General features: G+C 43.5%; 3 protein-coding genes across 10 annotated transcripts in view; 1 reads left to right on the forward strand and 2 right to left on the reverse strand.

Annotated features, from left to right (window-relative positions):
- pak5 (p21 protein (Cdc42/Rac)-activated kinase 5) overlaps window positions 1–640 on the reverse strand; it is a 54,085-nt gene extending 53,445 nt beyond the window's left edge. Inside the window, exon 1 of one of the 2 annotated variants that reach the window (XM_053888276.1) lies at window positions 388–640. The gene's annotated coding sequence lies outside the window, so the exon portion shown is untranslated. The remainder of the gene's footprint in view (window positions 1–387) is intronic. The other variant, XM_053888275.1, reaches the window with a different exon arrangement.
- On the forward strand, window positions 1–7,677 carry LOC128772157 (galectin-3). 7 transcript variants are annotated; one of them, XM_053888278.1, is made up of 10 exons: window positions 1–400; window positions 1,154–1,237; window positions 1,313–1,342; window positions 2,440–2,535; window positions 2,756–2,974; window positions 4,297–4,310; window positions 4,421–5,254; window positions 5,931–6,019; window positions 6,097–6,268; window positions 6,816–7,677. In XM_053888278.1, exons 5-10 carry the CDS (start codon window positions 2,872–2,874, stop codon window positions 6,972–6,974), a joined length of 1,371 nt encoding a protein of 456 aa, XP_053744253.1. In that variant the 5' UTR covers window positions 1–400; window positions 1,154–1,237; window positions 1,313–1,342; window positions 2,440–2,535; window positions 2,756–2,871; the 3' UTR covers window positions 6,975–7,677. The 7 variants fall into 7 exon arrangements, with proteins under 7 accessions (XP_053744253.1, XP_053744260.1, XP_053744255.1 ...); XM_053888285.1 differs by lacking the exon at window positions 2,756–2,974 and having other exon boundaries at window positions 4,297–4,346; window positions 4,526–5,254; XM_053888280.1 differs by having other exon boundaries at window positions 1,154–2,535; window positions 4,297–4,346; window positions 4,526–5,254.
- LOC128772155 (mitogen-activated protein kinase-binding protein 1-like) lies at window positions 7,433–27,363 on the reverse strand. The gene is made up of 33 exons (XM_053888271.1): window positions 26,050–27,363; window positions 25,030–25,121; window positions 23,632–23,694; window positions 23,508–23,565; window positions 22,673–22,843; window positions 22,426–22,563; window positions 22,060–22,242; window positions 21,040–21,200; window positions 20,704–20,893; window positions 19,713–19,856; window positions 19,456–19,643; window positions 19,297–19,388; window positions 19,107–19,232; window positions 18,779–18,849; window positions 16,474–16,595; window positions 15,530–15,605; window positions 15,328–15,439; window positions 15,193–15,256; window positions 14,715–14,816; window positions 14,497–14,651; window positions 14,360–14,397; window positions 12,794–12,976; window positions 12,581–12,735; window positions 12,378–12,511; window positions 11,684–11,851; window positions 11,354–11,420; window positions 11,005–11,160; window positions 10,756–10,931; window positions 10,013–10,597; window positions 9,864–9,948; window positions 9,658–9,797; window positions 9,161–9,246; window positions 7,433–8,107 (listed from the first exon to the last, which is right to left on the reverse strand). Exons 1-33 carry the CDS (start codon window positions 26,149–26,151, stop codon window positions 7,886–7,888), a joined length of 4,605 nt encoding a protein of 1,534 aa, XP_053744246.1. The 5' UTR covers window positions 26,152–27,363; the 3' UTR covers window positions 7,433–7,885.
- Between the last annotated feature and the right edge of the window lie 51 nt (window positions 27,364–27,414).

Genomic DNA, 27,414 nt, shown 5'->3' on the forward strand with positions numbered 1-27,414 from the left:
AGAAGATGGAGAGCCCACAGCTCACCAGGCTACATGCATGAGCACAACACGCGCTGCTCATTCACGGCTGTGATCCTCCCCAGCAGCAGCATGTTGTCGGTTATAGTGACATCTTTCTGGAACGGTCGGCCTGCAGCTGCACACGCACTGATCCAGCCCACCCACTTCAATACCAAGGACAGCGGTCGACGCACGGAGCTCTGACAGCCATGACAGCACATGCAGCAGCAAATCAAGCCCTGATTTATGCCCGGTGCTCCGGGAGCAGCGACGCGCGGCTGACCGGGATGACACTGCTGTTTCGAGGCGAAGGGCTCTCCGCCGCTCCTCCCGCAGGAAAGCAGGCGCCACATTCTGCCGGAATTCAAGTGGGGAGTCGACACCTACCTGCTGGTCCTGGGTCAGTCGATGAGCTCACATGTCCCGCGGTTTATTTTGGTGTGTTGTGGTGGTGGAGGAGACGGAGGTGGGCACCGTTATGTGTCTGCCAGCGCCATGTTATTGTGAGCAGCCGCGAGCTCCTGTGCGCTACATCCGGGCTGCAGACGCCAGCGAATGAGCTGCTGAGGAGGGCGGAGAGCTGAGGAGAGATGGAGATCACCTGTGAGCACGGCGGCCACCGGCTCCGAACCATGTCTCACAACCGACCGCACTACTGGGCTGGTCTTGGAAAACAACAACAATGGCGACGGCTAATCCTCTTAAAGTCTCAATGAAAGTGTTTTTCATTTCTCTGCAGCCCGACCCCAACACACAGTTATGAGTTCAACTAAGTTTGATACTCGCAGAGTTTTTTGAATTTCCTTACAAATAAATCTGGAAATAAATCTGGAAAAATAAACACAAACCAATCAATATTTCCCCCGTAAATCCTTCCATATTTCCATAAATGTTTCCCTATTTCGCTATATTTTCCATATATATATATATATATATATATATATATATATATATATATATATATATATATATATAAAGAACAGCAAAACAATTTGTTATCATGAAACAAGGATGTATTTTTTATTCGTTTCTATTATTACTCAATTTCTATTTGTTTTTTTTTTTTTAAGTACAATTTCTCAATTCTTACGCTGCATGATGATTTATTGTATTTTTATTTCTTTTTAATGAACTTTCTTTTCTTGGCTTGAAGGAACCCTACTATTGAAGTTGTCTACAACCATTCAAGGGACATATGCCAGTGGTTGGGAGCAACTTCAGAGTCTAGTATTTGCTTGTGCGTGAAGACTTTACTGGATTTTGTTATGACTGAAAATGGCTATTTCTAAATGAACTATTGTCTCTTTGAAAGGTTTCTTCGGGAAAACAATGTTTGTGTACAGTAAGTGAAAATGTGCACTCTAGCTATGTGTGTGAAGAAGCCAGTGTTTTATCTGCTCAGAGTAATAAATCATTTCTGTTTTTACATGTCATATGCTACACGTGTTTGAGATTGTTCCCTTAGTAGAGGTCTGGCGCGCACACTTACTTTCCCTCACATGTTTTGACACTGGAGAGGGAACACCCCTGCTGCTCGGGACACTGAACATAGAAATGTTGTTTTCATCCGGCATTTCAGTGCAGTCGATGAACCATTTACAAAGGAACTTCGACTTTATGTTTTAGCTACATAACTCTAATAAGTTGTTATGTTATATGTTGTCTTAGCTTCAGAATAAGGTACTTTCTACATCACTTCTTTCACATCCCCATCTAGTGGTGCGTTGTGGGATCGCACAGGTCACCGAAGTGCATCCAGCCCCGATTGGAAGGCATAAACCAAAGCGATATAAATCTCACCCCACAGTGGTCCAGATCTTATTTTAAAATAAACATATACATCCAAGACCTGAGCCATCTGAGAGGAACTCTCTGCCATCACCATGGCAACTGCTAATATTTGGTGCCTTACGACAGTCACACTCCATCTGCTTCTGTTTTGAACGGAACAAAAAGAAGTAAGAGCGTTTGAACTGCCACAGGAAGAGAACAGTTGGAGATATTCTTGCCCCCTCATCTCACACAGCTCCCAATCACCCTGATATTTTACCTCGGCAGGAGGAGAGGAAGCTGAAGCGAGGCCTAGAGCTTATCAAAGGATAATGCCGTCACTTTGGAAGACCCTGCCGCTGCCAAAAGGTTCTCTTCTGCCCAACAGCAGCTCCGCTCACTGTGGATTCCTTTTCGCCTCCACTTCCTCATTGGTCCAAATGGCAGTGGAGATTTCCCCTTAGTGACATCCCTGCTGAGCTGACGCTCCTGCGCTCAGGACAACATGGATTCATGTTGTCGAGCCTTAACGCTCGGCCATGTTTGTTTACAAAAATAGAACACCATTCATTGCACTTCTTCCATGATATTCATCGGCGATCAGTTGGTTTTATGGCACTAAAACGCCTGGATACCTGCTAACAATACCATCCCCTCTCCATCTTTCAGTGAATTCTTGGACGATTAAGTCGGCAGTCGCACATTTCTCGGCTGAGGGAGAGCTAACCTAATAACAGAGGACAAGACCAGCGTGTGTGCACCAGCGTGAGTGTTATTTATTATGAGGATGTCACCTTGGAGTTTACATTTAAAGAAGTAAACATCCACATGCTGCTGGAATGAATGCTCCTCTGTTGACCCATAACCTTGGAGGGGAGTGAATCTTCATCTCTAACTCTTCAATAGTGATGATATAGGGAGCATAGTTGAGTCTAAATATGCATCGCGTCTTTCTCAACATCCCTTTATTGTCTTTTATTCATAGAAACAAGAGGAAAAACAAGTTGATTTAGAAGGATTGTGACAGAGGTTGAACCCTTTTTGACTTCTCTGATGAGTCATGTCTTGCCAGCGATGCATTAAGTGAGGAGTGGTCATGTGATGAAGCGTTTTTGGGCTATAAAAGTGGCCGTCATTGGTCAGAATGAGCCGCAGATCAGCTCGCAGAGGACCCGAGAGACTCCAAGGACAGAGTTAACGGAAGGTAACTTGCTCTAGCTTTGTTGAAAATAGTAAATTTGGGGGAGGAAAATGATGTCATTTGATGCTTGAACATTATTTTGAACATCGCACTGCATACAAATGCTTATGTTTCATTTGAAATGCCAAAAAAGCACTAAAATATGAATAAATATTACTTATTTATCTAAAATATCGAAGGTTAGAGGAAAGTCAATAACGCAACATAAATAGATTTATTTTATTTGTTCATTTTAGATGCATTGGACTTGTGTTGACATGCAAATATGTTAGAGAGAATTTACTGCTTTTAAATAGGGATTTAATAGGACTTTTTAACTCTATATTTTTAAACGTTAAAGTGCCTTCATTTATAATAACAATTTATTGCTATATAAATAGAATAAATGCATAGTAAGTAATTTCACTGCAGAAATAATATAATTCCAACATGTTTGAAATGCTCTGTCAAAATAAAATAAAATTTCATAATTTCGTATTTTAAAAATAGTCTGCAACAGTGTAAATTAATTTGTTAAAATCATACACAAAAGGATACATTTATTATGCTTCATGGGGAAATTACATTAATTTAAAAAATACATTAATTTAAATTAATTTAAAAAATAAATCTAAATATTTATATCTAAATATCAAAATATTTTAAATTAAGATTTTTTTTTTTAATTCACATAATTTTACTGGAAAGTTAAGCCACTGACAGGCATTTTAAATGGATGTTACAGAGGACATAGATGCTGATTGAAGAGCAGATTTGCAGAAATTGTATATGTATTTGAAATAAATATATAGTCAGGACACATTCTGTGTCAAAGGAAGAAACCAGATATTTCTCAGAATTGATTTATAGACACTAGTGAAGCAGGTATCAATGTAAATTGAGGAGCTGGTAAATACTGGCCATTGCCTTGACAATTGCCGACTCAGCAGTCTCTCCAGCAGAAGCCATCAACAAGTGTCATTGTGAAGTGTGTGTGAGCAGCTGCACATTCCAGCGTGAGTGGAGCACAAGTGTCTTGAATAATCCGTCGTCAGTCTGCCATTATGCCTCTGCCTGACTCAGCATTTGATCCCGTGCTCATGATTCGAATTGTGCTGAGGAATTTGCTGAGCGCTTCATCGCCGGTCCGTTGTTATGACAATAGGCAAACACTTCCTGAGACTGACACGTTCAGTCGATAGTGATGAATTTTTCATGTCACGGTGGATTCAGACCCACCTTGCTGCCCAGTCTGAATGTGTTGCGTCTGTCCCAGATAAACAGGTCGCTGACTTGTGCCAGTTTTTGACTGACATATTCAGGTAACCTCGAGTGTGTTGTTCCAGGAGCCAGCATGGATGTAAGTAGCCCGTCTAATGCTCAGCTAGCCACTCTGGTAAGACCCACTTCTCTTCACTATCTAAAAACAAACGTGTGGATCTTTGCTTGTGTCGATGTTGCAACTGCAAGTTGGTGTCGTCCATCTTGTCAACCCTCTCTCTTCCCCGCATCTCCGTTCTGGCTCCTGATCTGGATCCATCTCCCCCTTCCTCCCCACCTCCCTCCTCCTCTCAGCAAACTGATGCTCTGTGCGGCGGCTGCCCTTCCTCTGGTTCTGCCCCACAGACTAACACCGTCTGGACCGCCGCGCCAACCACTCCTGGCTTCCCTGGGTGGCCGGGACAGGTGAGCCAACCTGCCCCCTGCTGGACCGGCCAGCCCAACACACCCTGCTGGACCCAACAGGTGCCAGCATCTTACCCAGCTTCAGGTCAGGCACAGTCAGGTCAGGTGTTCACCGTTCCAGCTCCCGCTGCTCCAGTCCAGCCTCCAACCCCAGTTCAAACTTTACCCCCAGTCCAAGGTTTAGCTCCAGCTCCAGTCCAAGCTCTCACTCCAACTTCTGTTCAAACCTACCAACCCTGCTGGCCCGGTGTTCCGTGTCAGTCGCCCCAGTCCCCGGCCCCAGTTCAAGCCCTAGTCCCAGTTACACCCCAAGTCCCAGCTCAACCCCAAGTTCCACTTCAACCCCAAGTCCCGGTAACACCCCAAGTCCCAGTTCAACCCCAAGTCCCAATTCAACCCCAAGTCCCAGCTCAACCCCAAGTCCCAGCGCAGGTCCCTGCTCTGACTCCAGCACCGGTTCCTGCGATCCAACCAGTCACCGCTGCCGGTCCAGGGCTTCAGCCCCTCCGCTGGGCGGCCCACCCTGGTTGGCCCTACAACCCGGGGCAGTCTGGCTGGCCGGGACAGAACCCTGCTCTCATCGCTCCTCACTGGCACCCTTCCACATCTGGACCACTTGTGAGTCAAACAATAACCAGATCAATCCATCATCGGAAAAGTGATCACATGACTGTATCTACTCTAACTCTATCCAGATAACGCTACTTAAAGTACACTAAAAACTGCCATGACAGGGAAGAATCACTGCCCAAAAAAAAACAATCTTTCCTTCCCGGGATCATGTCAAGGCTGCCCGACATGAACACGCACAATAAACTCATGTCATGGCTTTTATCAGTTTGACAACAGCACAATAAACCACAATGGTGTCTACATTCAAGTTTTTATATCACCTTATTTAAACTAAAGCACTTTTAATGTCTTGAAAATATTTGTATGAGTCCATTCAGAGTAGTGGAAACTCCGACCATTGTGTAGTGAAAAACCTCCCTGAACAAAAGCAAACAGATGCTTTTGTTTGCTTTTGTTCATGGATTCCTCCATGTTTGTTGTTGTTGTTATCATCCCAGCTGCCACATGTCTTGTGTATCAGTGTGATCAGTGGACCAGGAACTCCTGCACTTACAAAGGTTCCCTGTTGTCTGGAGAGCAAACTGTTCAATTAAATTAAATTGAATTTAATGTAAAAAAAATTAACGTTTTTTGTTGAAATTAATTAATCGTAATTAACTCAACCACTAGTAAATATGCTTTGTTTTCAAGTCTGAATCCAGTCGTTCTTGTCGTTGTCCAGAGCGTCCCGTACAACCTGAACCTGTCCCGTGGAGTGTACGACAAGATGATGATGACCATCTTGGGTCATGTCAAACCACATGCTAAAATGTACGTGACTCCTTTGCCTTTCACGTTAAATCTTACAAAGCCTCTGAAGTGCGTCTCCTGTTTGGTCCCGACCGCAGGTTCACCGTGAACTTCCTGCGAGGCAACGACATCGCGTTCCACCTTAACCCACGCTTCTGTGAGGACGGCAAGCAGGTGGTGGTTCGCAACCACAAAGTGGGCAGTCGCTGGGGACCAGAGGAGAGGGACCTGAAGGGACCCTTCCCCTTCGCCCTCGGCAGTCCCTTCGAGGTGAGGGGCCGACAGCTTCAGAGCTTGTTTGGGAAAGACTTTATAGGGAAGTTTAGATATGGAGGTTTCAAGGTTTGCGATAAATACTTCCACCACTACTATCACAACTGCAATAGTTCTACAAACTATAAATACTGTTAAACAGGACTAGTAAAGTTCAGCTGAGTTCAGTTGTATTGAGCTACAGTAGCTGTGCGACAGAGAAACAGCAGCTTCTTAAGTGGTGCGTTGATGTCTTGAACTGACCCCAGGTTGCCTCTCCATGGTTAATATCAGGATAACCACACTGGACTGACAGTGGTTGGAAAGATGTTTTGGAAAGCTGGTCCTAGATAAGTCATTTCTGAGGCTGCAGGGAGACTCCTGGAGGTCAGTGGGGGTCTCATATCACTCAACACCACTCTCTTTCTGACAATGCAAAGTCTCCAGCAGCGCAGAGGAGAGACGTCAGAGCTGCTCCCTCAGATTGCAGCAGTGACTTGTGACGTGTCAGTGCTTCATTTGTGTAGAAGGACGGTGCTCCAGTGAACTGTCCACTGTCCTCCAGATGAAGATCCTGTGCACCCACGAGGCCTTCAGGGTGGCTGTCAACAACATCCCATTGTTTGAATTCCGCCACAGAGTCCGAGAGCTGAACCAGATCGACAGAATCAACATCCTTCACGACGTCGTCCTCACTTTCGTCAACGTGGAGAACCTTCCATAGATAGCACCGCTGATGCACTCCTTATATTCAGAAGTGCATATTAACATGTTTCAAATGTATTAACCCAAGAGTGGATCGACTAACCTTAACGTGTGATATTGTTTCTGTAAACTACACTGACAAGTGTGAAGTAGTGATGGGTAGATGAGGTATCATGGAACAGAAGTGCATGGTTTTATTTCACAGCACCATCTGGTGGCCTCTTAAAATAAGGACACTGTTTCATGAACCTCGAAGTTGACTCATGGAAATGTATTAAATTATTTGGATTTATTTAAACAATAATCATAACAGTTTCATAAATACATATAAGAAAGTCTGTCATAAATATAAAATACAACACTTTATACAAAGTTTCATGGCATCAATCTATCAATGACATACATGTTGATTCAAGTGCATCAGTAAAGAACACTGCTTTAAAGACCATTTAAAATCAAGCATGGTAAAATGTATGACTTTTAGTGTCAGGATCTTAGTTCCACAAGCTGCTGCCCATGATGTTGCTGCCCCACTGTGGGAGAATGGAGGAAGCACATGAGCCCAAGCCTCCAAATTTGAAGGGTTTTTAAGAGCCAGCAGCAGCACGGAAACGTAAAATAAAGACTGAGGCAAACCTTTCTGTGAGAGTGTTTCAGATATGTACAATGATGTGTCTGTAATGTATAACTGCCTTCTGGTGGGAAATAAATGGTGCAGTGTAGAGTAGTAGTTAACCTTTGTGAACCTTTTATCATTAGCACCAGGCTTGGATTCCCGGATCATTTTCAACAGTCTCAAGTGTTCGTCCATCAGTGGTCCCACACCCTCCCCTTGAGTAAACATTAAGGCAATTCAGTGAACATGGCTATAGATCTATAGATCTTAAGTGCAAAGCGTCCAGTGTGTGAGCGGAATATCAGCGGCTGGGTTTAGATCTTGGTGTCCAGCCTTCTCTCCACTGACTTCAGCAGCAGCTCGGCGTACTGCTCCAGTAGCGCCATCGTCTTCTCTCCTTCACCTTTAACCCCTTCCTGTGGGAGGGCGGAGCCAGGTAGAGAGTCCAGCTGGGTCTTGACTGAACGCAAAGCTTGATATAAGATGCTCTTCATCTCCTGCTGGTCCTCACTGGACTCATGGCTTCTGTCATTAATCTGTATTAAAGAAACACATTTTTATATTTCACATCATTCACATGGCAATGTGATGATGTGAAGTGACATTTCATAGAGAGTATAACTTAAAATAAAAATCATACAAAAGCTAACATTAAACTTAAAGCTAAAAGTTAACGCAGGATTGATGGCAAATTAATCACAAATCCGATTCATAATGTAAGTTAAAGGAACAGTTTATCAACTCAGGAGAGGCTATTAATGCGTAAAATGTCTTGCTACTAGGATGTTTTTGAACCTTTTCAGTGCCTTTTGAGTTATTCTAAAGTATGATCTTTGCAGTATCTATTATACTGGGTTGTTGTAGTAAACAAATGTTTGTATGTGGAAAACATTGTGACGATACATTCTTCCTTTAAGGTATATTGATAACAGGTACAAAATGTGTGATTAATTTGCCATTCATTTTGGGAAAACTTAGCTTTAGCATTAGCATTGAAAATAAAAATAATTACCTCATGCAAACATGCAACTTTCTCTTGCAAAAAATACACTTTAAAAACAAAAACAAGTGTTTAAACAAGGATTCTTTTAACTAGTCTTGACTGAAAAAAAAATAAAAATAGCTGATAGTTCTGTTGCCTAAAATTGAAGCTTCCAACCATTTAATTTACTAGAAACACTTCAAAAACACGTCATGTTATGTTAAGCTTAGCAAGAGACACGAGTGTTTGTACTTAGACAGTTATACCTAAGCAAAATGGAGGATCAAAAGATATAGTTAAATACTAACCGGCCACTGTCAGTGAACGCACATAGCTTATTACAGTTCATCATCCCAAAAATAGCAGCGAAAAAGAACAGTTCTCCATTTCCAACAGTAAAGTCTAGATCCTCAGACAAACTCGAGGTCTGGGGGCCACATCTAGGCCGCACAGTCACTTCATGTGGTCCACAAGCACTTGGTTGAAATTAAAGAGTAAGACCTCGAGGACTCGCTCACCCACAACGCCAGAGATTTAAGCGTTTAAGTTTAGGAGAACTCTGAGATTGAAAGGCAGCAGTCTCTCTGTAGCGCAGCAACACACTGACCTGCATGTAGAGACTGATGGTTCTCCTCAGGCTGCTCTGCAGTTCACTGGCCGCCCGCTGACAAACCTCCATGCTGATGGAACAATCTGCAGAACAACAAGAAAGACTTTGCACAAATGCTTCCCCACACACAGAGAGTGCTGAGCAAAAGGTTGAGCTGCAGCTGAGTGAAGACACCAGACAGCAGCAGAGCAGGAGCTGATCTCGCATCCTGCAGCTAAAAAAACACAGCTGAAAATATCTGTCTGCTGCTGCGGATGGGAGAAGATCTCAACCAGAAGATGGAGCGTGAGGCCTTTCAGGTTCAGCACATGAACATTTGTGCTGCGCGCCTGATAAACTGATGTAACTCGTGATTTAACGGACGATTAATTCCGCGCTGAGAAACACTTTGTAAATAGTCAGGCTGAAAGTGACAGCTTAGAAAAGTGGAAGACAGAGAGGCAGCAGGAGTGGTGGAGGAGAGGCGATTTTCACGTTGAAATCGAGACACTGACCAGCTGCAGGTGAGTGATGAAGAGCAGCTGCAGGGGTGACAGGTAGATCACTGGTTTGGAGCTCTGAATTGGAGGCTTTTGAGAGCGCAGGTGGCGTGCGACACTTTTCAGTCACAGACCGATCCACCGGATCCACGAGACTGCAAAGACCAATGTGTTTCACGACTCTCCACAGTGCTAACCATCACAGAGAGATGAGCTGTTACCTCTCGGAAAGAGAATCTCTCTTCTGCCTTACTGGCAACAAATTTGCACAGGGTTCAAAGTTCAGCGACTGGATCCGTCCGAGGGCTAAAGGCAACACATTAGATTAGAGCATAACACCTCTCACTCATAAAGGTTGCGTCTTACTGACCTTGTTTGCCTGCTGTGACGGGCGAGGCGTCACACGCTAGATCTGGTTCCCCAGACCCCAGTCTGATGTCCGCACACAGGCTGCGGCGAGGGCCGAGCGGCTGCTTGCGTAAGGGGATGCGAGACGGCTGGCTCAGGGTGAAAGCCGCGCTGGTGTTCGGTACAACTTTGGCGGTGGGTTGAGGAGAGGAGGGGATTTTTGAGGTCAGAGGTGACGGCAGGCGGGAGGGGAAGGCAGCAACAGGTGAGGAGCTGAGTGAAGGAGGCTCCGGCTCAAATTCGCCCGACGACTTCCTGCTCTTGAAGAAGAACGAGGAGGAAGGCGGGGTTCCGATCTGGAGCCCGTCACTCAGGGAGGAGGAGCGGCTGCTTTTGGCGATGGAGCTGGCTGTGGGGTTCATGTAGGACTGTGGGGGCTTCAGTTTGGGGCTTTCCCAGGGCTTGGGGGAGCGAGGGGACTGTGGGGAGCCTGTGGAGGGAGAGGAGAAGTGGAATGAAGGTTTGGGAGTGTAACAGTCCAAAAAGAGGTGCTGAGGTCTCTTGCAATACTCTCTGTGACCGGCTGAGGGCAGATGCACTTGCAGAACTGCAGGGAGACATTTTCATGAAGTCATTGAGTTAATACGTTTTAGTAGTAGTAGTATTGCTACTACTAATAATAATAATAATTACAATAATGATAATAATAATATGAGAAAAAGAAGAAGGTTTTTGAAGATGACAGAACAAACAATACAAATGTACCATCAGACACCAGGTTCTGTGCCGAGTGCGACTTCTGCAGGTTGGAAGCCCGATCATGCTGCAGTGGTGCATTTGGCGGGGGATTGGACAACCTCCACAGGTGACTTGCAGCGGTCCTCTTCTTCTGCAGCCTCATGACGGGAGCTACTTCTCTTTTCGGGGAGACGGCGTCCACTCTGCGATGCATGTTTATTACAGACTTGCTGACTCAGGAAACCCCTCCAGCTACGATCTATACGTCTGACTTACTTTGGTCCATCGATTGCCCATGGCAGCACCGGCGTCCTGTCTTCAGTGCTTCTCTTCTGGGCGGCGTCCATCATGGGCCGAACTTTAGACACTGGAGGTTTGGCAGAATGGCTGCCGAGTTCTCTGACCGGCATCTTTGTAAACAGAGGTGCCCCTCTACACATAGAGAAAAACAAGTTGAACTGCTTAAACACACTGTGGTATGAAGCAACTGTCCATCTAAGTTGAAGCTAACATTTCAAACTGACAAGTTCTTCTCAGGCGGTAAGGCACGGAAGAAGTGAGTTTCATGGGCTTGAGTCTAAAATTATAGCGGTGAGTCGAGTGAGCTTGAAGTGGTCATTGCTACCTGTTATTATGTCCTCTGGCCAGGAAGCGTGAAGACATGCTGAGCCGGGGGACTCTGCTCTGCTCTGCTGTGGACGGAGATCAGATAAAAATAAGACCATCGGCGAGAGAGAGGGGAAGAAACATGTCACATCGACCAGCAAGTTACTTGTTCAGTTGACAATGAATTCCTGACAGCCCTGATCTAGACCATTAGGATGCAACCCCTATGCTGTTGCCATAGCGATCTCAGAAGATGGTATCGCTTCAGTCCGAGGATCAATAGCAAAGGCGCTTCAAAACAAGTATTTCCCCCAAACCACCATCTATTATGATGTGCGTCATCGCTTACTATTGGCGCAGCCGTCCGCCAGCGTTTCGAAATTCTGCTTCAGGAAATCTTGGTGGTGCTGTTCATCTCCACCAGTCACAGCCCTCAGAGCTTCATCCAGGCTGGTCACTTGTCCTTTCAGCTCTTCATCAGAGCTGTCTTGGCTGAGGAACTCCACATCAGCGGAATCTGTGAAGCAAAGGAGGAATGAAAAGGACAAACCAGAGTTAGAACGGAAAGGTGGGGGGAAAAAAGGCATTTCAAAACTGCTTTGACCTTGGAGCATCTCTATAGCATCAGATAATCCCTGACAAATGACCAGCCAGCACACAGAGGCTTCTACAGTAATATGATCTGACACATTTGTCTCCCCTCTGAAGAGAAATCCTTGACTGTGTGCTGAATCCTGCTCAAGAGCCTTAACTGACGGTTCAGTCCTTTTCTATTTAAATTCACAACCAGACACTCTTTGTGAGACCGTTTGAAAAGAGGAAACAAACAAACAGTGCACAACAGTTCGCTCTCCATGGGGCCACAGACTGATAAGCTTCCACTCAACATGATAGTTATCCACATCTTCAGAGGTCATTCAAGTCCACGACTTGCAAGGCACAGCCACTAGAGGGAGCCAAATTGAGAAACATGGCCGCAACGTCTGAGCACTAACTTTGGCTTGGCAGATGATGGTCCATGATTGATTTGAATAAATGCTGACCGTTGAGGTTACTGTCAGGGCTGCACGCTCTGCTGTCAAAGCCCAGAGAGCAGGCGCTGTCCGGGCTGCGCCCATCCTGACTCTCGCTGAAGATCCCTCGTCTCCTGCAGTCAAGCTCTTTCACCACATACTCGCTGGAGGAGGAGGCAGAAGAAAACATAAGACATCTCATTGTGATAATCCAGCGGCCACTTGTTACCCACCTGCTCAGCAGTCCTGCATCATCCTTCAGTCCCTCTGGGGAGAGCACAATTCCATCATCTCCCCTGCTGTCCTTCATCTGGGAAGTCCAGCTCGAGTGCTGCCAGGGCCGATGCTTCTTCTCTCCCTCCTCCTCCTCCTGCTGCTGCTGCTGCTGCGAGAAGAGTCCAGGTAAAAAGCGAACCTCTCAACTGTCTGGCTGGTGGAACACTCACTTCTGCCTCCTGGAGGTTAAATGTGCTGAGTGTTTCTCTGTCACGGGGAGGCTGCTTCTCGTGAGCAAAGGTTTCCAGCTGCCTCAGGTCCAACATAGATTTCACCACCAGCTCCATGGAGCCAATACGATGAGACCACTGCCTCCGGGGACGTCTGGTGGTCTCAGGTGTTACGGTTTTATGCTGTAACGACGAACAATTGGAATGAATTTCAGCCCAACAGTTTAAGCACAGTGCAAGTACTCAATACCATATACACTTTCATTATTGTTGACCTACATTCATTAAAACATGTTGTATGACAGTTTTATTTTTGGGGGACACAAAAATGTGTGGTCATACTTGGATTACTAAGTAATTCTGAGCAAAGCAACTAGCACAGCAGAAGTAGTAGAGGTTGAAGATTGAGACAGAAAAAGTAGAAATGTAGCAAGCAGCATTTATTTAAGTAGGTTGATGTCACACTTCCAAATGCAGCAGAGTACACGTAGTAGTAAAGGACTCTAGTGGAAGACACTCATAGAAGATGTAGTATATAGTCTGTTCTTTGCTGTAGCAAATATTCAGTGCAATTTTAGTAGTTATTGAGAAGATGCATCTTGTCATTGCGATAGTACTTCAAATATATTTAGAAAATAAATGTAATTGTGTATTTGTAGTGGTGTTCGGTTATATTAGCGAAATTGGAGTTATATTGCAGTAGCGCTAACAGCAGTACATTTAGGAGGAGAACGAATGGAAGTTACTGTAGTACAGTAGAACTAGATGTAATATAGTAATATAATTTGAAGTAGTGGTTTCAGCATAGGAAAGTAGCCCTCTAAAAAGTGTTAGTAGCATCGCTAAATGATGAGTTAGGGAACCTACTTTGAAGGATTGTAAAATAACATCTAGTTCAGCCTGGCTTTAGTTTAATTTAACTCACTGTAAAACAATACACATCTGGTATGTATAAACATGTGTCACTATAGCATACAAAAATATACACATAGGTTGTGTCTGTGTTCTGTTTATACAGTGTGTCCTCCTGAAGCCACCCTAGTTGAGAGAGTAGTGACTTCATTACATCACAGGGGACACTGTGTTACTTTCTAGTAAGTGGTGTGAATCATCTTTATCGTAACAATAGGTCTTTTTACTTCTAAAACGAAAATATATTCTGCTACTGAAGTAGTTTAGCTACCAAGCAGTTGCAGCAAATTGTAGTACAGCAGCCTCCAGCCCTGATCAGACATAACAGTGTATTGTTTTAGATGTAAATGCTTTTGTGTTTCTGCGTTACTTAGTGGTGGAGCAGATGTGTGAAAGGTATCTTTATTAGTCGTGGCGGTGGTATTACAACAGCACTGACATGACCTTAGTTGTAGTACCAGTAAAAGAAACTGGATTAGCTGTGTTTGGTGTAGAGTCCATGGTAATAATAATAGTTGTGATTTGCTCTAGTAGTAGTGGATGTAGCACTCCTCGTATTATCAACAGCACGAGGAAGTTCTATACACAAGTAAGCAAAAAAAAAAAGTGATACACTGGCCTATTTCTTGGTTTATATTCACTTCAAACACTTACTTTAGGAAGCTCCCACTCGTGTCCTTCGTCTGAGCAACCTGCAGCCAGACAAGAAAAGTATCTTTGAAAACTGGCACAAAGATATGCACTAAACATGCTGGTTTTATTCACTCAGCATTTACAGAAAAATGAAGTACCTGTGTCCTCCTCTCCTTGGCTACTGTCAGAAGAGTTGTTGACAGAGTGTGTGTCTTCCAGGTCATTTTCCCCACTGTCCACCTCTTCGTGCTCCAGCTCACTGTCAGAGGACAGCCTGACCAGAGCGGGTGCGCTGAACACCTCTCGCCGGGAGCTGTGGTGGATCAACACTATCAGCGACTCGAACCCTCCCTCAGTTGCTGTGTGTCGGGGCTACCTGAGTGTGGGGGTGCTGCTCAGCGGTGAGTTGGGGTTTTGTCGGAGCCGGCCTCTCATGTTGATCGTCAGTTCTGGAGCCAGTCTCCACACAAAGATGCAGCTTGGAGATAAAAGCATTCACACATTAAATATTAAACATTTCATTTCAGCTCGCGGAGACTGTCAGCAAACATATTTCCAGTCTCATTTCCTCTGGCAGCTGAGAGTGACGATCATTCGAAAAGCATTGTTTTTTTCATCCCTAATAACACTCATTATTTTAAGATCCCATCCATAGTCTGCTTTAAAGCAGGCAGTGCATATAATCATACAGTTCATAAAGCAGCTGATGGAAATTATTACTTAAATCTAGTGTGTCACATACTTTATTACAGTGTTATTACGTTTTTAAAGATAGTTTTCTAGTTTTACTGCTCATGTCTCTCTGAAATGAAAACATGCCGCAGTGTAAATCCACAGCTAGAATAGTCTCTCACCTGTCACCTGACGCTGATAACAGGTGCTTGCAGTCGTTGGTAAACTTCATGCCAGTGACGATCTCTGAGAGGAAAACAAATGTGTGGTTTAGGTATTGCACTGCAACTCCATCTTTAAGTGATAAATCCACTTACCCGAGTGGCCAAACATGGAAGCAACGCACTCTCCGGTGTAGAAGTCAAAGATGCTGATGTTTTTATCCGAGCAGCTTGTAGCCACATATTGGCCTGACGGATCGATCTGGACCTGCCAGTTCAAAGGCAAGTTTTGTACTTTTTTTGGGGGGGGCTGAGGAGTTGCTCTTATAGTGTGAAGCCAAGTCTTAAAGAAACTTACTCTGAGCAGACTGCCATCCTCACTCAAAGAACCTTTGTAAAGTTTCTTCTGTTTGCCGCTGCTGATGTTGAAAATCCTGCAGATGAAGCAGAGCAACTCTCGATGACCTCACTCAACTCAATATTTTTTGTTTGGGGGTTCAGTTACAGAAGAGTTGCACAGACTAAAACCAGGGCTGTAACTACAGGTCACTCCAATTTTCAAAGGTAACTAGTCACCAACATCCTTATTGATCAGTCAACTAGACGTCCTATGATGTGTTCGGGTCAGCATGCCAAACGTGCTGGGCTGATGAGGTTTCATGAAACAGCGGCATCATTTAAACCGCTCTCGGTTTAAAAATATTGTTTCACTGAACTGGTTGTTCGAAAACAAAGTTTTTAGTGTCCTCTAGAGCGAGGACACTGTTTCATGAAGCTTCACAAGCCCATCACTAGTAAATAAAAGAAAGAATGTAATGTAAACGTATGTAAATTGTTGGAAACACGACCTGATATATGACTGTTGTATTTGCCTTGGATCTGGGACACATCCATTTCGAATCCGACAAATGGCTCTGTACCAGACTTTGTAAATTACATTTTTGAATTTTATTTTCCCGATATGGCGTGAGGACAAAGGGTGTCCTTTGATGTGTCGTTTGAGAAATGGTCCCATAACATTTTGGGTTGCGATGGACCTGTCACCTCAGAATGACGACCTCACGACTAGTCGACTCATGAACCCATTTCGCAGACGATTATCGTCGAGTAAGTCGTAACTAAAACGCACACTTAAAAACGTTCCAAGCAATTGAGCAGAAGAATATGAAATGAGTTGACATTCAAAAGTATTGGAGGCATCATGATACAGATGAGAAAGTGTCTTGACATGTCTCCATATAGGAAAGTGAGTCAGCATCTATTCAAATATTGGAGACAACTCCACTCATGGCTGGTACTCACCTGACGCGACGGTCCTGGCAGCCGACGGCAGCATACCTGCAGGTGGGATCTACGTCCATGTCGTACAGAGTGCTCTTCCTCACCATGTGGTGCGAGCGCCGGAACTCCGTTCCTCTGTCAGTCTGTAATCGTAAACAAGATTGGCCGCAATTCCCTGTGTAAATCTGAATATTTAATTCATGCAAATGAGCGATGATCACAACATCAAATAGCCATTTACTTCACTGGGCAAATCAGCACGACCTTAAACATAAAAATAGCTTGTTATGAAGCATAAAACTTTACTTTACAGCTTGTTGGTGGTTATCATTAAACTTAATGAGACACTTGGGGAGCAGTCGGCTGAAAAGCTGCTGAGTACAGTTTGGGGAAACGAGATACGGCGGGAGGCTTCTGTTCTATTCATAGAATGAGCTACATTTGATGCATCATAACTTATACAAATTAAGAACAAGGATTTAATGTGAAATAAAAAAAAGTGCTTTTGAAGTGAATTCTAATGGGGATTTATGGGGGTAACCACGGCAACCATGGAGCGGTCAGTGAAAACAAATGGTTCACACAAACAAAAGAAAATTAACAAAATAAAGTTAGAAGAATCCATGAATTACAAATAACATAATACAATTTGTACTTCATAAGGATTCATTACTGGAATACATATGAATAAGTAGATTATTTACAGTAATATATATGATCCACTTTGCTAGAATGTTTTTTATTTATTTTTTGTTTGTTGGTGCAGTTTACATATTGGTCATTCAGTTATCTGTGTTCTGTTTCACACTTTACTTTACTTACTTGCACTTTCTTTCCATTTATAATAATAGTTTTGCACTCATTAGTATTTTATTTTATTATTGTTTGATCTGGAAGCCAAGCAATGACATTTTGTTGCCAAGGTCTCACTGTTGTGTTTCATTGTGCAATGACAATTAAAAGAAGTCTATGTCTATGTCTAAGTCTAAGTCTAAGTCTATTGTGTGGCCACCAAGGTGAGTGAAAACAAAGCAAAACACGGCTATTCAAACAAAACTTTCACGAGCAAGAACCAAACAAATATGACACCAGTCAAGCATCATTTAACAAATAGAGCAAAGCAGAAAAAACAAAGAGCTAGACAGCAGTCAAATTATTATTCTCCCTGAATCCGAATAGTCGCTGAATAACAGCGCCTTGTTTATTGTTCTTGCTGTAAAGAGCAGGGGCCTCAATTGTTTCTTGAGAATGCTAAAACTCCAGGAAGCGGCCCACTAACCCAGAAGCAAATCCAGAGGAAACAATGGAGCATAAAGTCTCTTTCATTTCATTCTGTTACATAACTCTGGCTCTGTTCACGCTGCTCACTTGTTTCTTAGAAGGAGGCTAAAGAGATGTGTAATTATATCGTGTGTGAGTCATTCATGAGAGGCGGAATGATAAATATATATTTAATGAGGATGTTGAAGTAGCACCAGAAGATGATCAGACACAGAGGTATTCAGAGATAGGGATGAGCGTTTTTGATAAAGCCTTTGTGTTCAATTATGCAGGTTATAAGTCAAATGAATCAGTCTGTTCGCTGCAGTTGTGATGGAGATTCCTTTTGTACGGATTGAATTTGTTCAGCTGATCAAGGAGACTCTACAGGAGGAATGTGATTTGCAGACGACTGGTGAGTGGGAGGTAAAGACTGGAGGGGGAACAAAGTCTGTGGACACTAGACAGCGGGGGAACGTTTCAAGGAGTTGCAGTTATGATACAAAGCACTTCAGGTTTTCCTGGATGAGAAGTGGACAAGCTATACATTTACAAGAGCAATATTGAGTTCTTTAGTTCTGCCTTTTTAACCTTTTTTCATAATGTATTATAGGCACACACTTGTTTCACTTCACCATATAATGCTTTCCCCAGCCTCTCACCCTAAACCTAACCATCCAAAACACATGGCTCACCTGAACCAGGACTCTGAACCAAACTGAAACCTCATTATAATGACAGTTGTTTTGAAGTTTTGATCCTCAAATTGAGGTTTGGACCTGTGGGGACCAGCAAAAGGTCCCCACAGGGATAGTTTGTTGTTAAGAATCGGTCCCTACTAGGTAGCATAAATGAGGACACGCACGCACGCACGCATGGCTATCTTTGCTACTCGCTGACATTTTCAACCCTCAGGACTTATGTCATTAAAACAATGACCTTTAGACACTCTTTTCATTTCATTTCCATCACAAATGCACCACGCTTTACGGTATAAAGACTTCAGTCTGCAGTGTCGTTGAAACAATGCTGCACAATATGAGCGTATTTTCTCGGACTGTCTTACCTTGTGTGCTGTCCGGAAATAGATGCTCTTGTCCGCCCCGCAGCTGATCATTCTGACCTTGTTGTCGTTGGCTGCAGAGGAGAGAAGGTTTCAATGGGCCCTCTGTAGAGCAGCTATCTATAAGCAGTGGCTTAACCCGGCGAGCACATTCAACTCAAGCAGAAGCGGGGGGCTTTTTCAACCACAAACAAAAGCGGCAGACTACAAATGTCATCTATTATTGAAGCAGTGTTGGCAAACAAACACGCTCTTGTTTGAGAGTACGATCAAAATGAGGATTAGTCAAAGATTAGCTTTTCGGCTGTTGGCACCGTCTCTCCTGGCTCACCAGCAAAGCGGACGGCTGTTATGGAGGAAGAGTGTTCGTCGAGGGTCTGAACCAGACTGTAGTCGTCCTCTGCGTCCAACACATGAATGAGACGGTCCCTGCTCGCTGTGGCCAGCAGCTTCAGACCTGAGTTGGAAAACACAGGCTCAGCACGGGACGCATCATCACCCAGTACTTGATGGATTCCCACCTGTCTCCGGTTTACTATACTCCAGACTGAGGATTTCAGCATCATGGGCATCCACCTTAAGAATCTCCTTTATGGTTGCAAGGTCGTGAACTCTGGTGGCAACACAAACAAGCTTTCAGAGATCATTGCATATGAACTTCCATGTGTAATCCGTCCTACCTGAGCATCCCATTGCGGTCGCCAGATGCCAGGTGTTTGCCGTCTGGACTGACACAGATGGTCCGGATGCCGGTTCTGCTCTCTGCAGTCTGAACTTCTCCGGGTTTTTCCACATTCACAGCGGTCACGTTGTCCGCATCCTTTAAGTGACTTGTGCTGTCGTCGATGTAGATAATATTCTGGAGATCCTGAAGCAACATCATAACATGAAGGTCTGAGCTACACTACACTAGAACAGTCGAGCAGCTTATACTCACACAGCTTAAAACGTTCCGAGGTGGAATATGTACTGGGCTCCAGCCCTCCATGTTCCATACTCTGATGGTGTTATCAGCTGAGCAGCTAATAAATGAGCCTGCGGACAGTGAGGCTGCTGGCTGACCTGGAACATCTGGAAACATCTGTGGAGGGAAATGGTGCAGCTGTCGCTTCAGACAGATTTTCTTTGGGTCCATGGCAATTTTGCTGGCCATTGCTAGAAGTTGTGTAGCTTGTAAAACTACACAAGGTTCAGTGAGGTAGTAGTTTGAGTGAACTATTTCTGCCAAAACGACTGCCAAAAAAATGAAAATTTAGCAGTCATGTATGCTCATTCATAAGGCGTGTATGAAGTGAAAACAGTAGCGTACAAAAAAAAAACACTTGCTTCTATATCCAGCATAATGTACATGCTCAATGCTACATTCATGCTGTGAGATTTCCCTTATGTCCACCTGAGGCCACCATAGTTGAAAGAACTGCCTCTGATAGATTGGCTGATTTATTTATTTATTTCAAACTTATTTATCTACTTTAAAAACATCTTGAGTTTCCCAGTGGACAGACAAGATGCTTGTTTTATTGTGTCAGCGCATTTGCTAATATTCACCACTAGGTGGCTTTTCTAAACTGTGATTTGAAACTACTTTTTCAATGTTTAATTGCAAAATAAGTCAGTATCTAAATAAAGTAAGCAAATACGTGATACAGCACAACATTGAATCACACTAGTAGGTTATGGCAGGCGTTATTAAAGCTATCTAGTTCGTGTAGTTTCAGTCTCCCCAACGCTGATAACATGTAACAGAAACGCTTCTAAGAATGGACTGATGATGTTTTGGAATTGACATTTTGACTCCAAAAAGCGAATGTATGATCATTGTCTCTGTTTGTGCTGAATCATAAAGTTAAATCAATTCCAAAAAACAACTCTCCGTGTGTTACTGCCTCTGAAGCGCAGGCATTAGCCACAGCAAGTACAGTATTTACCTCCAGGTCCCAGACACAAGCAGCATGGAAGCGGGCCGAGTGCACCTTCCCCACTCTGTGGACGTCTCTCACATCCCACACATACACACTGTGGTCGTTGTACACACAGCTGAGCCGGTGGCTGACATTGTCGTAGGTGACAGCAATGCAGTCTGGGTAACGGTCGTCCGAGTTGGTAGAGTGAAGGAGGCTGGAAGGGACAGTGCGGAACAAACAGTTCAGCTTCCAAATCCATAGAATATGGCGGGTGAGCGCATGCCAGTGGCGACAGAATGGAGCAGAAACAAATAGATCCTGCTGGGCGGAGAGCCAGGGACAGACTGAGCTCTTCCTCACCTGGCCTTTGTCACGGAGGAGACGTCAGAGCCAAGCTTGTGTGGCCGCGGCAGTGTAGAGATAAAGCAGAGGTCAGCGGGGCTAAATGCTCGAACGGTTCCATCAGCACAGCCACAGAAAATCATGTCCTCGGAAAGAGACAGTGCCTGGGCCACACCCGTCTACGACACAAGCAACACAGCCATTAGGACACGAAAATAAACATCCTGTCCCATCCTTAATGAAGTCTGCAGTCTAAAATATGCATGAGGAAACAGGACGGAGAGTCCTGCCCTGTCAGTGATAATAAAAATGGAACTTGAGGTTCATCCTTGTTGAAAAACTTAGGAACGCTCTGTCCCTGCTGGTCATCTGTCTGTGATCACGCTTATCCTGATTCAACTGGAGAGTGAATGACTCCCATAGTCACCCTTATGGTGAAATTTATATTGAAATAACCTTTGTAAAAACTCGTTAAAAAGTAATGCAGTTTTCTTCTCAACAAGTATTGTAAGTAAGTAGGGATGCACCGATACTGATATCGGTATTGGGTATCGGTCCTATACTGGGCTTGAGCCCACCAATACTAAGAAACCGATACCACTTTACGGCAGTGTGCAATTTCAGAATGTCAGTTATGACAATATTGTTATATTTCGGTTTGTACTACAGAGAACTTGTGACCATCACTCGTGTACAAAGAAAAAATACTGAGAAATATTGTTTCAATAACAGACTTTACGGATGGAAAAATAAAGCAAAATCAAAGTAATATTGGCAATGTATTGGCAAAAGTACTCGGTATTGGTGAGTACTCAAATGCAGGTACTCATTTTGGAAAAAACTGGTATCGGTGCGTCCATATTCGCATCCCTCATTATCACAGGTGACTTATTCAAACACTGATGATAATCACAACAAAACTGACTCATGATATAAGATGACAATATGTGCAGATGTGCTGATGCTGCTTTACTGAGAAAAATATCCATTTTTCTTTTTTTTTTTAAACGACAAACATCAACAAGCCAGGTCACTCACCCTCAAGTCCACCCACTTGTCCAACATCCTCTTGCTGTTGAGCTCACACAACAAGCCAGAAGACGTGATGCAAAAGGTGGAGTCGGATTTGGATCCTCGTCCACACGCGACATCGCAGAAGAAGTTGTTCCTGAGTTCTCCTAAAAGCCCAGAGCGGCCCAGCAGAGGCACCGGGTCACTGGCCTGGAGACAATGTGAATGAAAATGGAACATAGCAGGAACATAAATGAGAAAGCAAAGTGACACAATACGCAATACTTAAAAAGAAAACAGTGAAGTGACTGATCCCTAGCCTTGTATATCCTTTTTAAAATTCAATTTTGCAACTAAGTGCTCTGATGACGATTGTAAATGAATGAAAGTAACCTTGTTGGCCTTGCAGTGATCCAGATACCAGAACTTGACGTGTCTGTTCCCGACAGTCACAAAGTAAGAGCTGTCCTCAGAGAACGACACGCCCGTCACCTTACTGGACACTTTGTTGGCTGCCACAACAATATCTTTCTAAGAGAGAAAGAAAAAAACAACATTAAACTCGTAGAAGTGTGAGGCCGACTGACTTGACACAGTCAACCATATTCTGTATTTGATATTTGCCAGTGTGACTCTGCACCTTCCACGCCCAAACGTTGACCAACATGTCGTGCTGGTTTCCAACGCTGACAATGTACTTGCTGTTGGGGGAAAAGGCCACGCAGGAGATGCCATATTTGTGCTTCTGGAGCTCTGCCACCTGCCTCCGCTCCGACACGTCCCACAGTCGCACAGCTGGAAGGTGGCCACTCTGCGGGAATAAGAGATCAAGCTTTTGTGTTCCACTTTATCAGGTCCACTCAGTCTGCAGCACTTCCTACCCTCTATCCATCTATCCCTCTCACAGAGCTTATCTTCCCTCACCTTTGCCCTTTCCTCACTGTACACAGCTATTTGTCCTTTGACCTGCGCACTCTAGTCTCCCTGCAGTGTTAAAGAGGTGGAGCAGGTATTTGTGTACTCTCTTAGTCTAATACGACTGACTCAAGGTCGCAGATTACAGGTGAGTGGAGAGAACGGACGCTGGGAACAGAGGGAAACGTGGTGCGGAATATTAAAGAGAATACGGCCGTCTGCTGGACCTTTTTATGTAAATCAGAAGCTCTTCAGTGGATGAAGGACTTCTCTTATCTCCTGCTCCGGACAAATCCTTCATGCTTCCAAATGAAACATAAAATGCAGGAACCTAATTACTTAAAAAAAAAAAAAAATATATATATATATATATATATATATATATATATATATATGTGTGTGTGTGTGTGTGTGTGTGTGTTGCGTCAGCTAACTTCATCCATTCCAGCCTTAAATAAGCTTAGCTTGGCAGGAGCACCGTGAGATTTTTGTTGCTGCAAACACCTGTAGCTCCATCGCAACACTGACCTGCAGCTGATGAACATAGAGTTCAAACTCACCTCTCCGGTGGCCAAGTGTTTACCATCAGGCGAGAAGGAGAGCGCTGTGATGGTCTTTCTGTGAAGGTGAAATGGGTGAATACTCTTTCAGCTGTGATATGACGCTCTGCTGTGGCCGCCTTACCTTGAAGTGTTAATGAGGTGATGCTGTGTGTTCTTTTTGGGGTTGAGCAACACCACAACACACCTGCACAAAAGAAAACAAAAAAATGGTTACAAGCTTAAATGATCCTTTGAATCAGAGGTTTGTCTAAGTGAACTCCTATTTCGTGGTGCTGAGTAAACACATCTGAAGTCTGATGTAACCACAACAAATATGCAGAAATGAGCTTTATTTGACTAATCTCTGCTGATCTGTTGTGAGTGTGAGAGCTTTCTGCAAGACACTCAACAACAGAGTTCCTGTTTCAGTGAGAGACAGACTAAACAAGCTGGAGAGGGAAAACACTGATAACACTGAACAATCCGCGGGGGAAAATACCAGTTTATAATGTTGAAATGAGTCAAAGGTGCCTCGGCAACCATTGCAGGCTCACTTATAGAAAAAAACATGAGATGTTAACTGTTGTCGGACGCAACAAGGTCCCTTATACAATCGCTGCAATGCCATAACACCTATTTTGCACGTTCCCTGAAACTCACTGTGATATCAGATCCAAGTATCTATGTACTAAATATTGATATATCTAACTTCAAACATCAGGACAATATCACACAATCAAGCATTGTGATACTTCAGCAAAAATATCAATACACCATCACGATATTTGTGTGTATCAATACCCAGTTGTCGTTATATTTTTTACCACTATGCTACCAGCCCATTACATTCTCCAACATAATAGTAGCTGCATTTTCAAAAACACTCGAGGAACCTTGAACCAACAGCTATATCGAGTCACACCTCTCAAGGTGCCACTGATAAAAGCAAAGGTCTGAATCACTGAAAAACATTGACGTCTTTTCTTTTCCCGGAAATCAATGTGCTATAAATATATTTCAGTGGTCATATGCAGGATGAAAACACAGACATTCATGGTCCTCCAACCAGCACACAATAAGTTCAACATTATTACATGAAAACTCAACATGTTTCTTTGACAAGGAGCTAAAATTACACCGCAGCAGGATGAAAAAAATAAAAATAAGTGAAAATCCCCTTAATTTGATATGCAAAAACTAAGGACATGCTAAGCACGAAAAGCTGTTGTTGTAGCTGCGATCATGCAGCCTGTTTTCAATATTATTTCTACCTACCACAGTGTGCGCCAGCATTCATGGACTTACAGCATGCGAAGCGAGACAGCAGGTGGCTCACAATAAGACACACACCTGCTGCACATATGTGCGCTAAGTCTTCACAAAGCTCTTCATTCACCTTCTTCGTCTCTAAAATGTTTGCTTGTAATTTAGATTCCAAGCCAAGCAGAGAGGCTTGGTTGGAAGCAGCTACTGTAACCCTGGATCTTTGCTCCTGGACTCCTATTGCATGTAGGGGAATAAACATTCACACACAACTTACCCTGCAGGATATGCCACAAGTCCAGATTTCGGGTCACAGGCAAAGCCACTGTTTCCTGCAGCAGTGATGCCCAAGACCTTCTCCAAGGTCACCTGAGGAGAAGGAAGATCATCGTCATTAATTCACTCTTTCATTCATTTTCCACCGATTATGAGAGGCAGGAGGGGAGACCAGTAAAACTCCACTCAGCAAGAACGCATGTTTGGTCTCAAAGTTACTCTCAATAAAGTATGAAGAAGGTGAATGAATGTTGACTTAATGGACTTGAAAAAAGAACCTTTTTTTCACTTCCTTTGATTCTGAATATAGTTTGTGGATAACTGCAACAACCATTTCATACCGCCACTTGTCAAAAAGTAGCAGCAGATTACACACAGTATTTTAGCTCCATTTACAAAGTCAATAAACAACTGAAATGAAGCGCCATTATTGATTATGAATTGCGTTTGTTCCCTCTAATGATCTGACTGTCTACTAATGATAAGAATTATATGGACGATGAGATACAAGTTCGTTGTAACACCATAAAAACAAATTATCTTTATCTTGCAAAAAAAAACAGGTTGGATTTATTCGGTCCAATGTTACATGGACATATACAGTAACAATCGGTGGAAGGTTGTTTATGTGGCAAATGGATTCAGGTTCAAACATGTCTGTGCGTGTTTATCAAAGAATCTGAGAAGCATGGTTTCGATATATATATATATATATATATATATATATATATATATATATATATTTTTTTTTTTTTAATGTAGTCTGATATATCTACATTTTTTTATTTCTTTTCACACATATCAAAACAGAAAAGGCCACTTTGCCAGACAAAAAAGTAAGGATTTCATGTGTAGCTACTAGGCCCATCGAGTGAAGGATTTATCCTAAGCAGTTAAGTAAATTAACAGGACAATAGAGAGAGGAAATTCATTGTATTTTCAAATATAAAGTATACAGGTGCTAAAGAGCGAATGTCAGAGTAAGCAAGTAGCTCGTGTGTACTTGTGTTGGCGTGTTTACCTTGCTGGTGAGCTGCTCCCTCTTGTTTTTCTTCTGTTTGATCGATGGCGATCGCAGTAAATTCCGAATTCGACTGGTGATCGTGAATCCATCTCCCGGCATCTTGTCTGCAGCCCTGAGCTCTGCAGAATACCACAGGTCCTCCTAACAAGTGCACACAAGGAGCTGATCCTCCTGCTCCAGAACTGGAAGTGTAGAGGTTTACAAAGCAGGACAGGTCTGCTGCTGCTGCGAAGACATGTGGCCTCTAATCTCTTTTACAAGGAGTTTACTGCGTGTGGATTTCTGCAGCTACCGCCTCCCGCTCCACAGCCACCGAGTTTCTCAAGTCGTTCACGTTACAGCTGCTTATTATCGCGGAACAGCTCCGGGTATCTGATTGCATCAGGACTCATCTCTGTTTGATTAATGGGATTAAATGACGTCGAGCGTCAAAAGATGAATAACGGATGTTTACATCTTTTGTTTGGCCGTTGATTGACTGACTGAACTTCGGTGTTGCTTGTTGAACTTACCTCGACTTTGATGTCGGTGACATTTCAACTGCTATTTGAAAGCACATTTGCATATTAATAACTCGTCTTTTTCGACGCGTTGGCAACACAAATTTGATCGATAATGTAGTTTCCGGAAACTTGCGCACGTGCCGCTCCACGTCGCTGGCAGGAGACCGCGCCCCCGGATGACGTCACTTGGACCGCACCCACGGCGCAGTGGTCATTCGTCGCCATCTGAATTAACTGCCCAGGCCATTCACACCAGATTAAGACTAATGCAATTATACCCTGAGATTAAACAGTTACACAACTGTTTTGAAACTGCAGCAAAGACTTATTGCCTCGCTTTCAATTGATCAACAAGTGCGGGCACACAACGAATCAGAGAAAACAAACAAACATGGCGCATTACATTTCTAAATAAGTGGCGCGTTCGGGAACCATTCCACGTTTTCACAGGAAACCACTTGCAAGTTTTTTGTCATTCATCAATTTGGTTTGGAAAATTACACCCAGCTTTCAATGTTTCAACATTACACAAAAGTGAAGCCAGTATTCACTTAACACAACAGTAACAACGGTTTAACTCCATTCTTTAGTTGAACATTTGGCACCAAGCACAGTTGCAGCAGAATCTTCGTGGAACCTCTGATAATAAAACAGAGAGGACAGAACATCTCATTCAAAACCACGTTGCAGACTCTAACCTCCCTTGTGTTATGAATTGCTCAGGCTGTTTAGATACGGAAAAATGTTAAGGCATTTCTGAACTGCAGCAACAGGCAAAAGTGTTAACACAGTTAACAACAACAAACGTAAACACTATCATAATTCAGCAGTTGTACAGCTCAATATGAACTGTGTGAAC

This window comes from Synchiropus splendidus, chromosome 15 (assembly GCF_027744825.2).
Source record: "Synchiropus splendidus isolate RoL2022-P1 chromosome 15, RoL_Sspl_1.0, whole genome shotgun sequence".
Lineage (NCBI taxonomy): Eukaryota > Metazoa > Chordata > Actinopteri > Syngnathiformes > Callionymidae > Synchiropus > Synchiropus splendidus.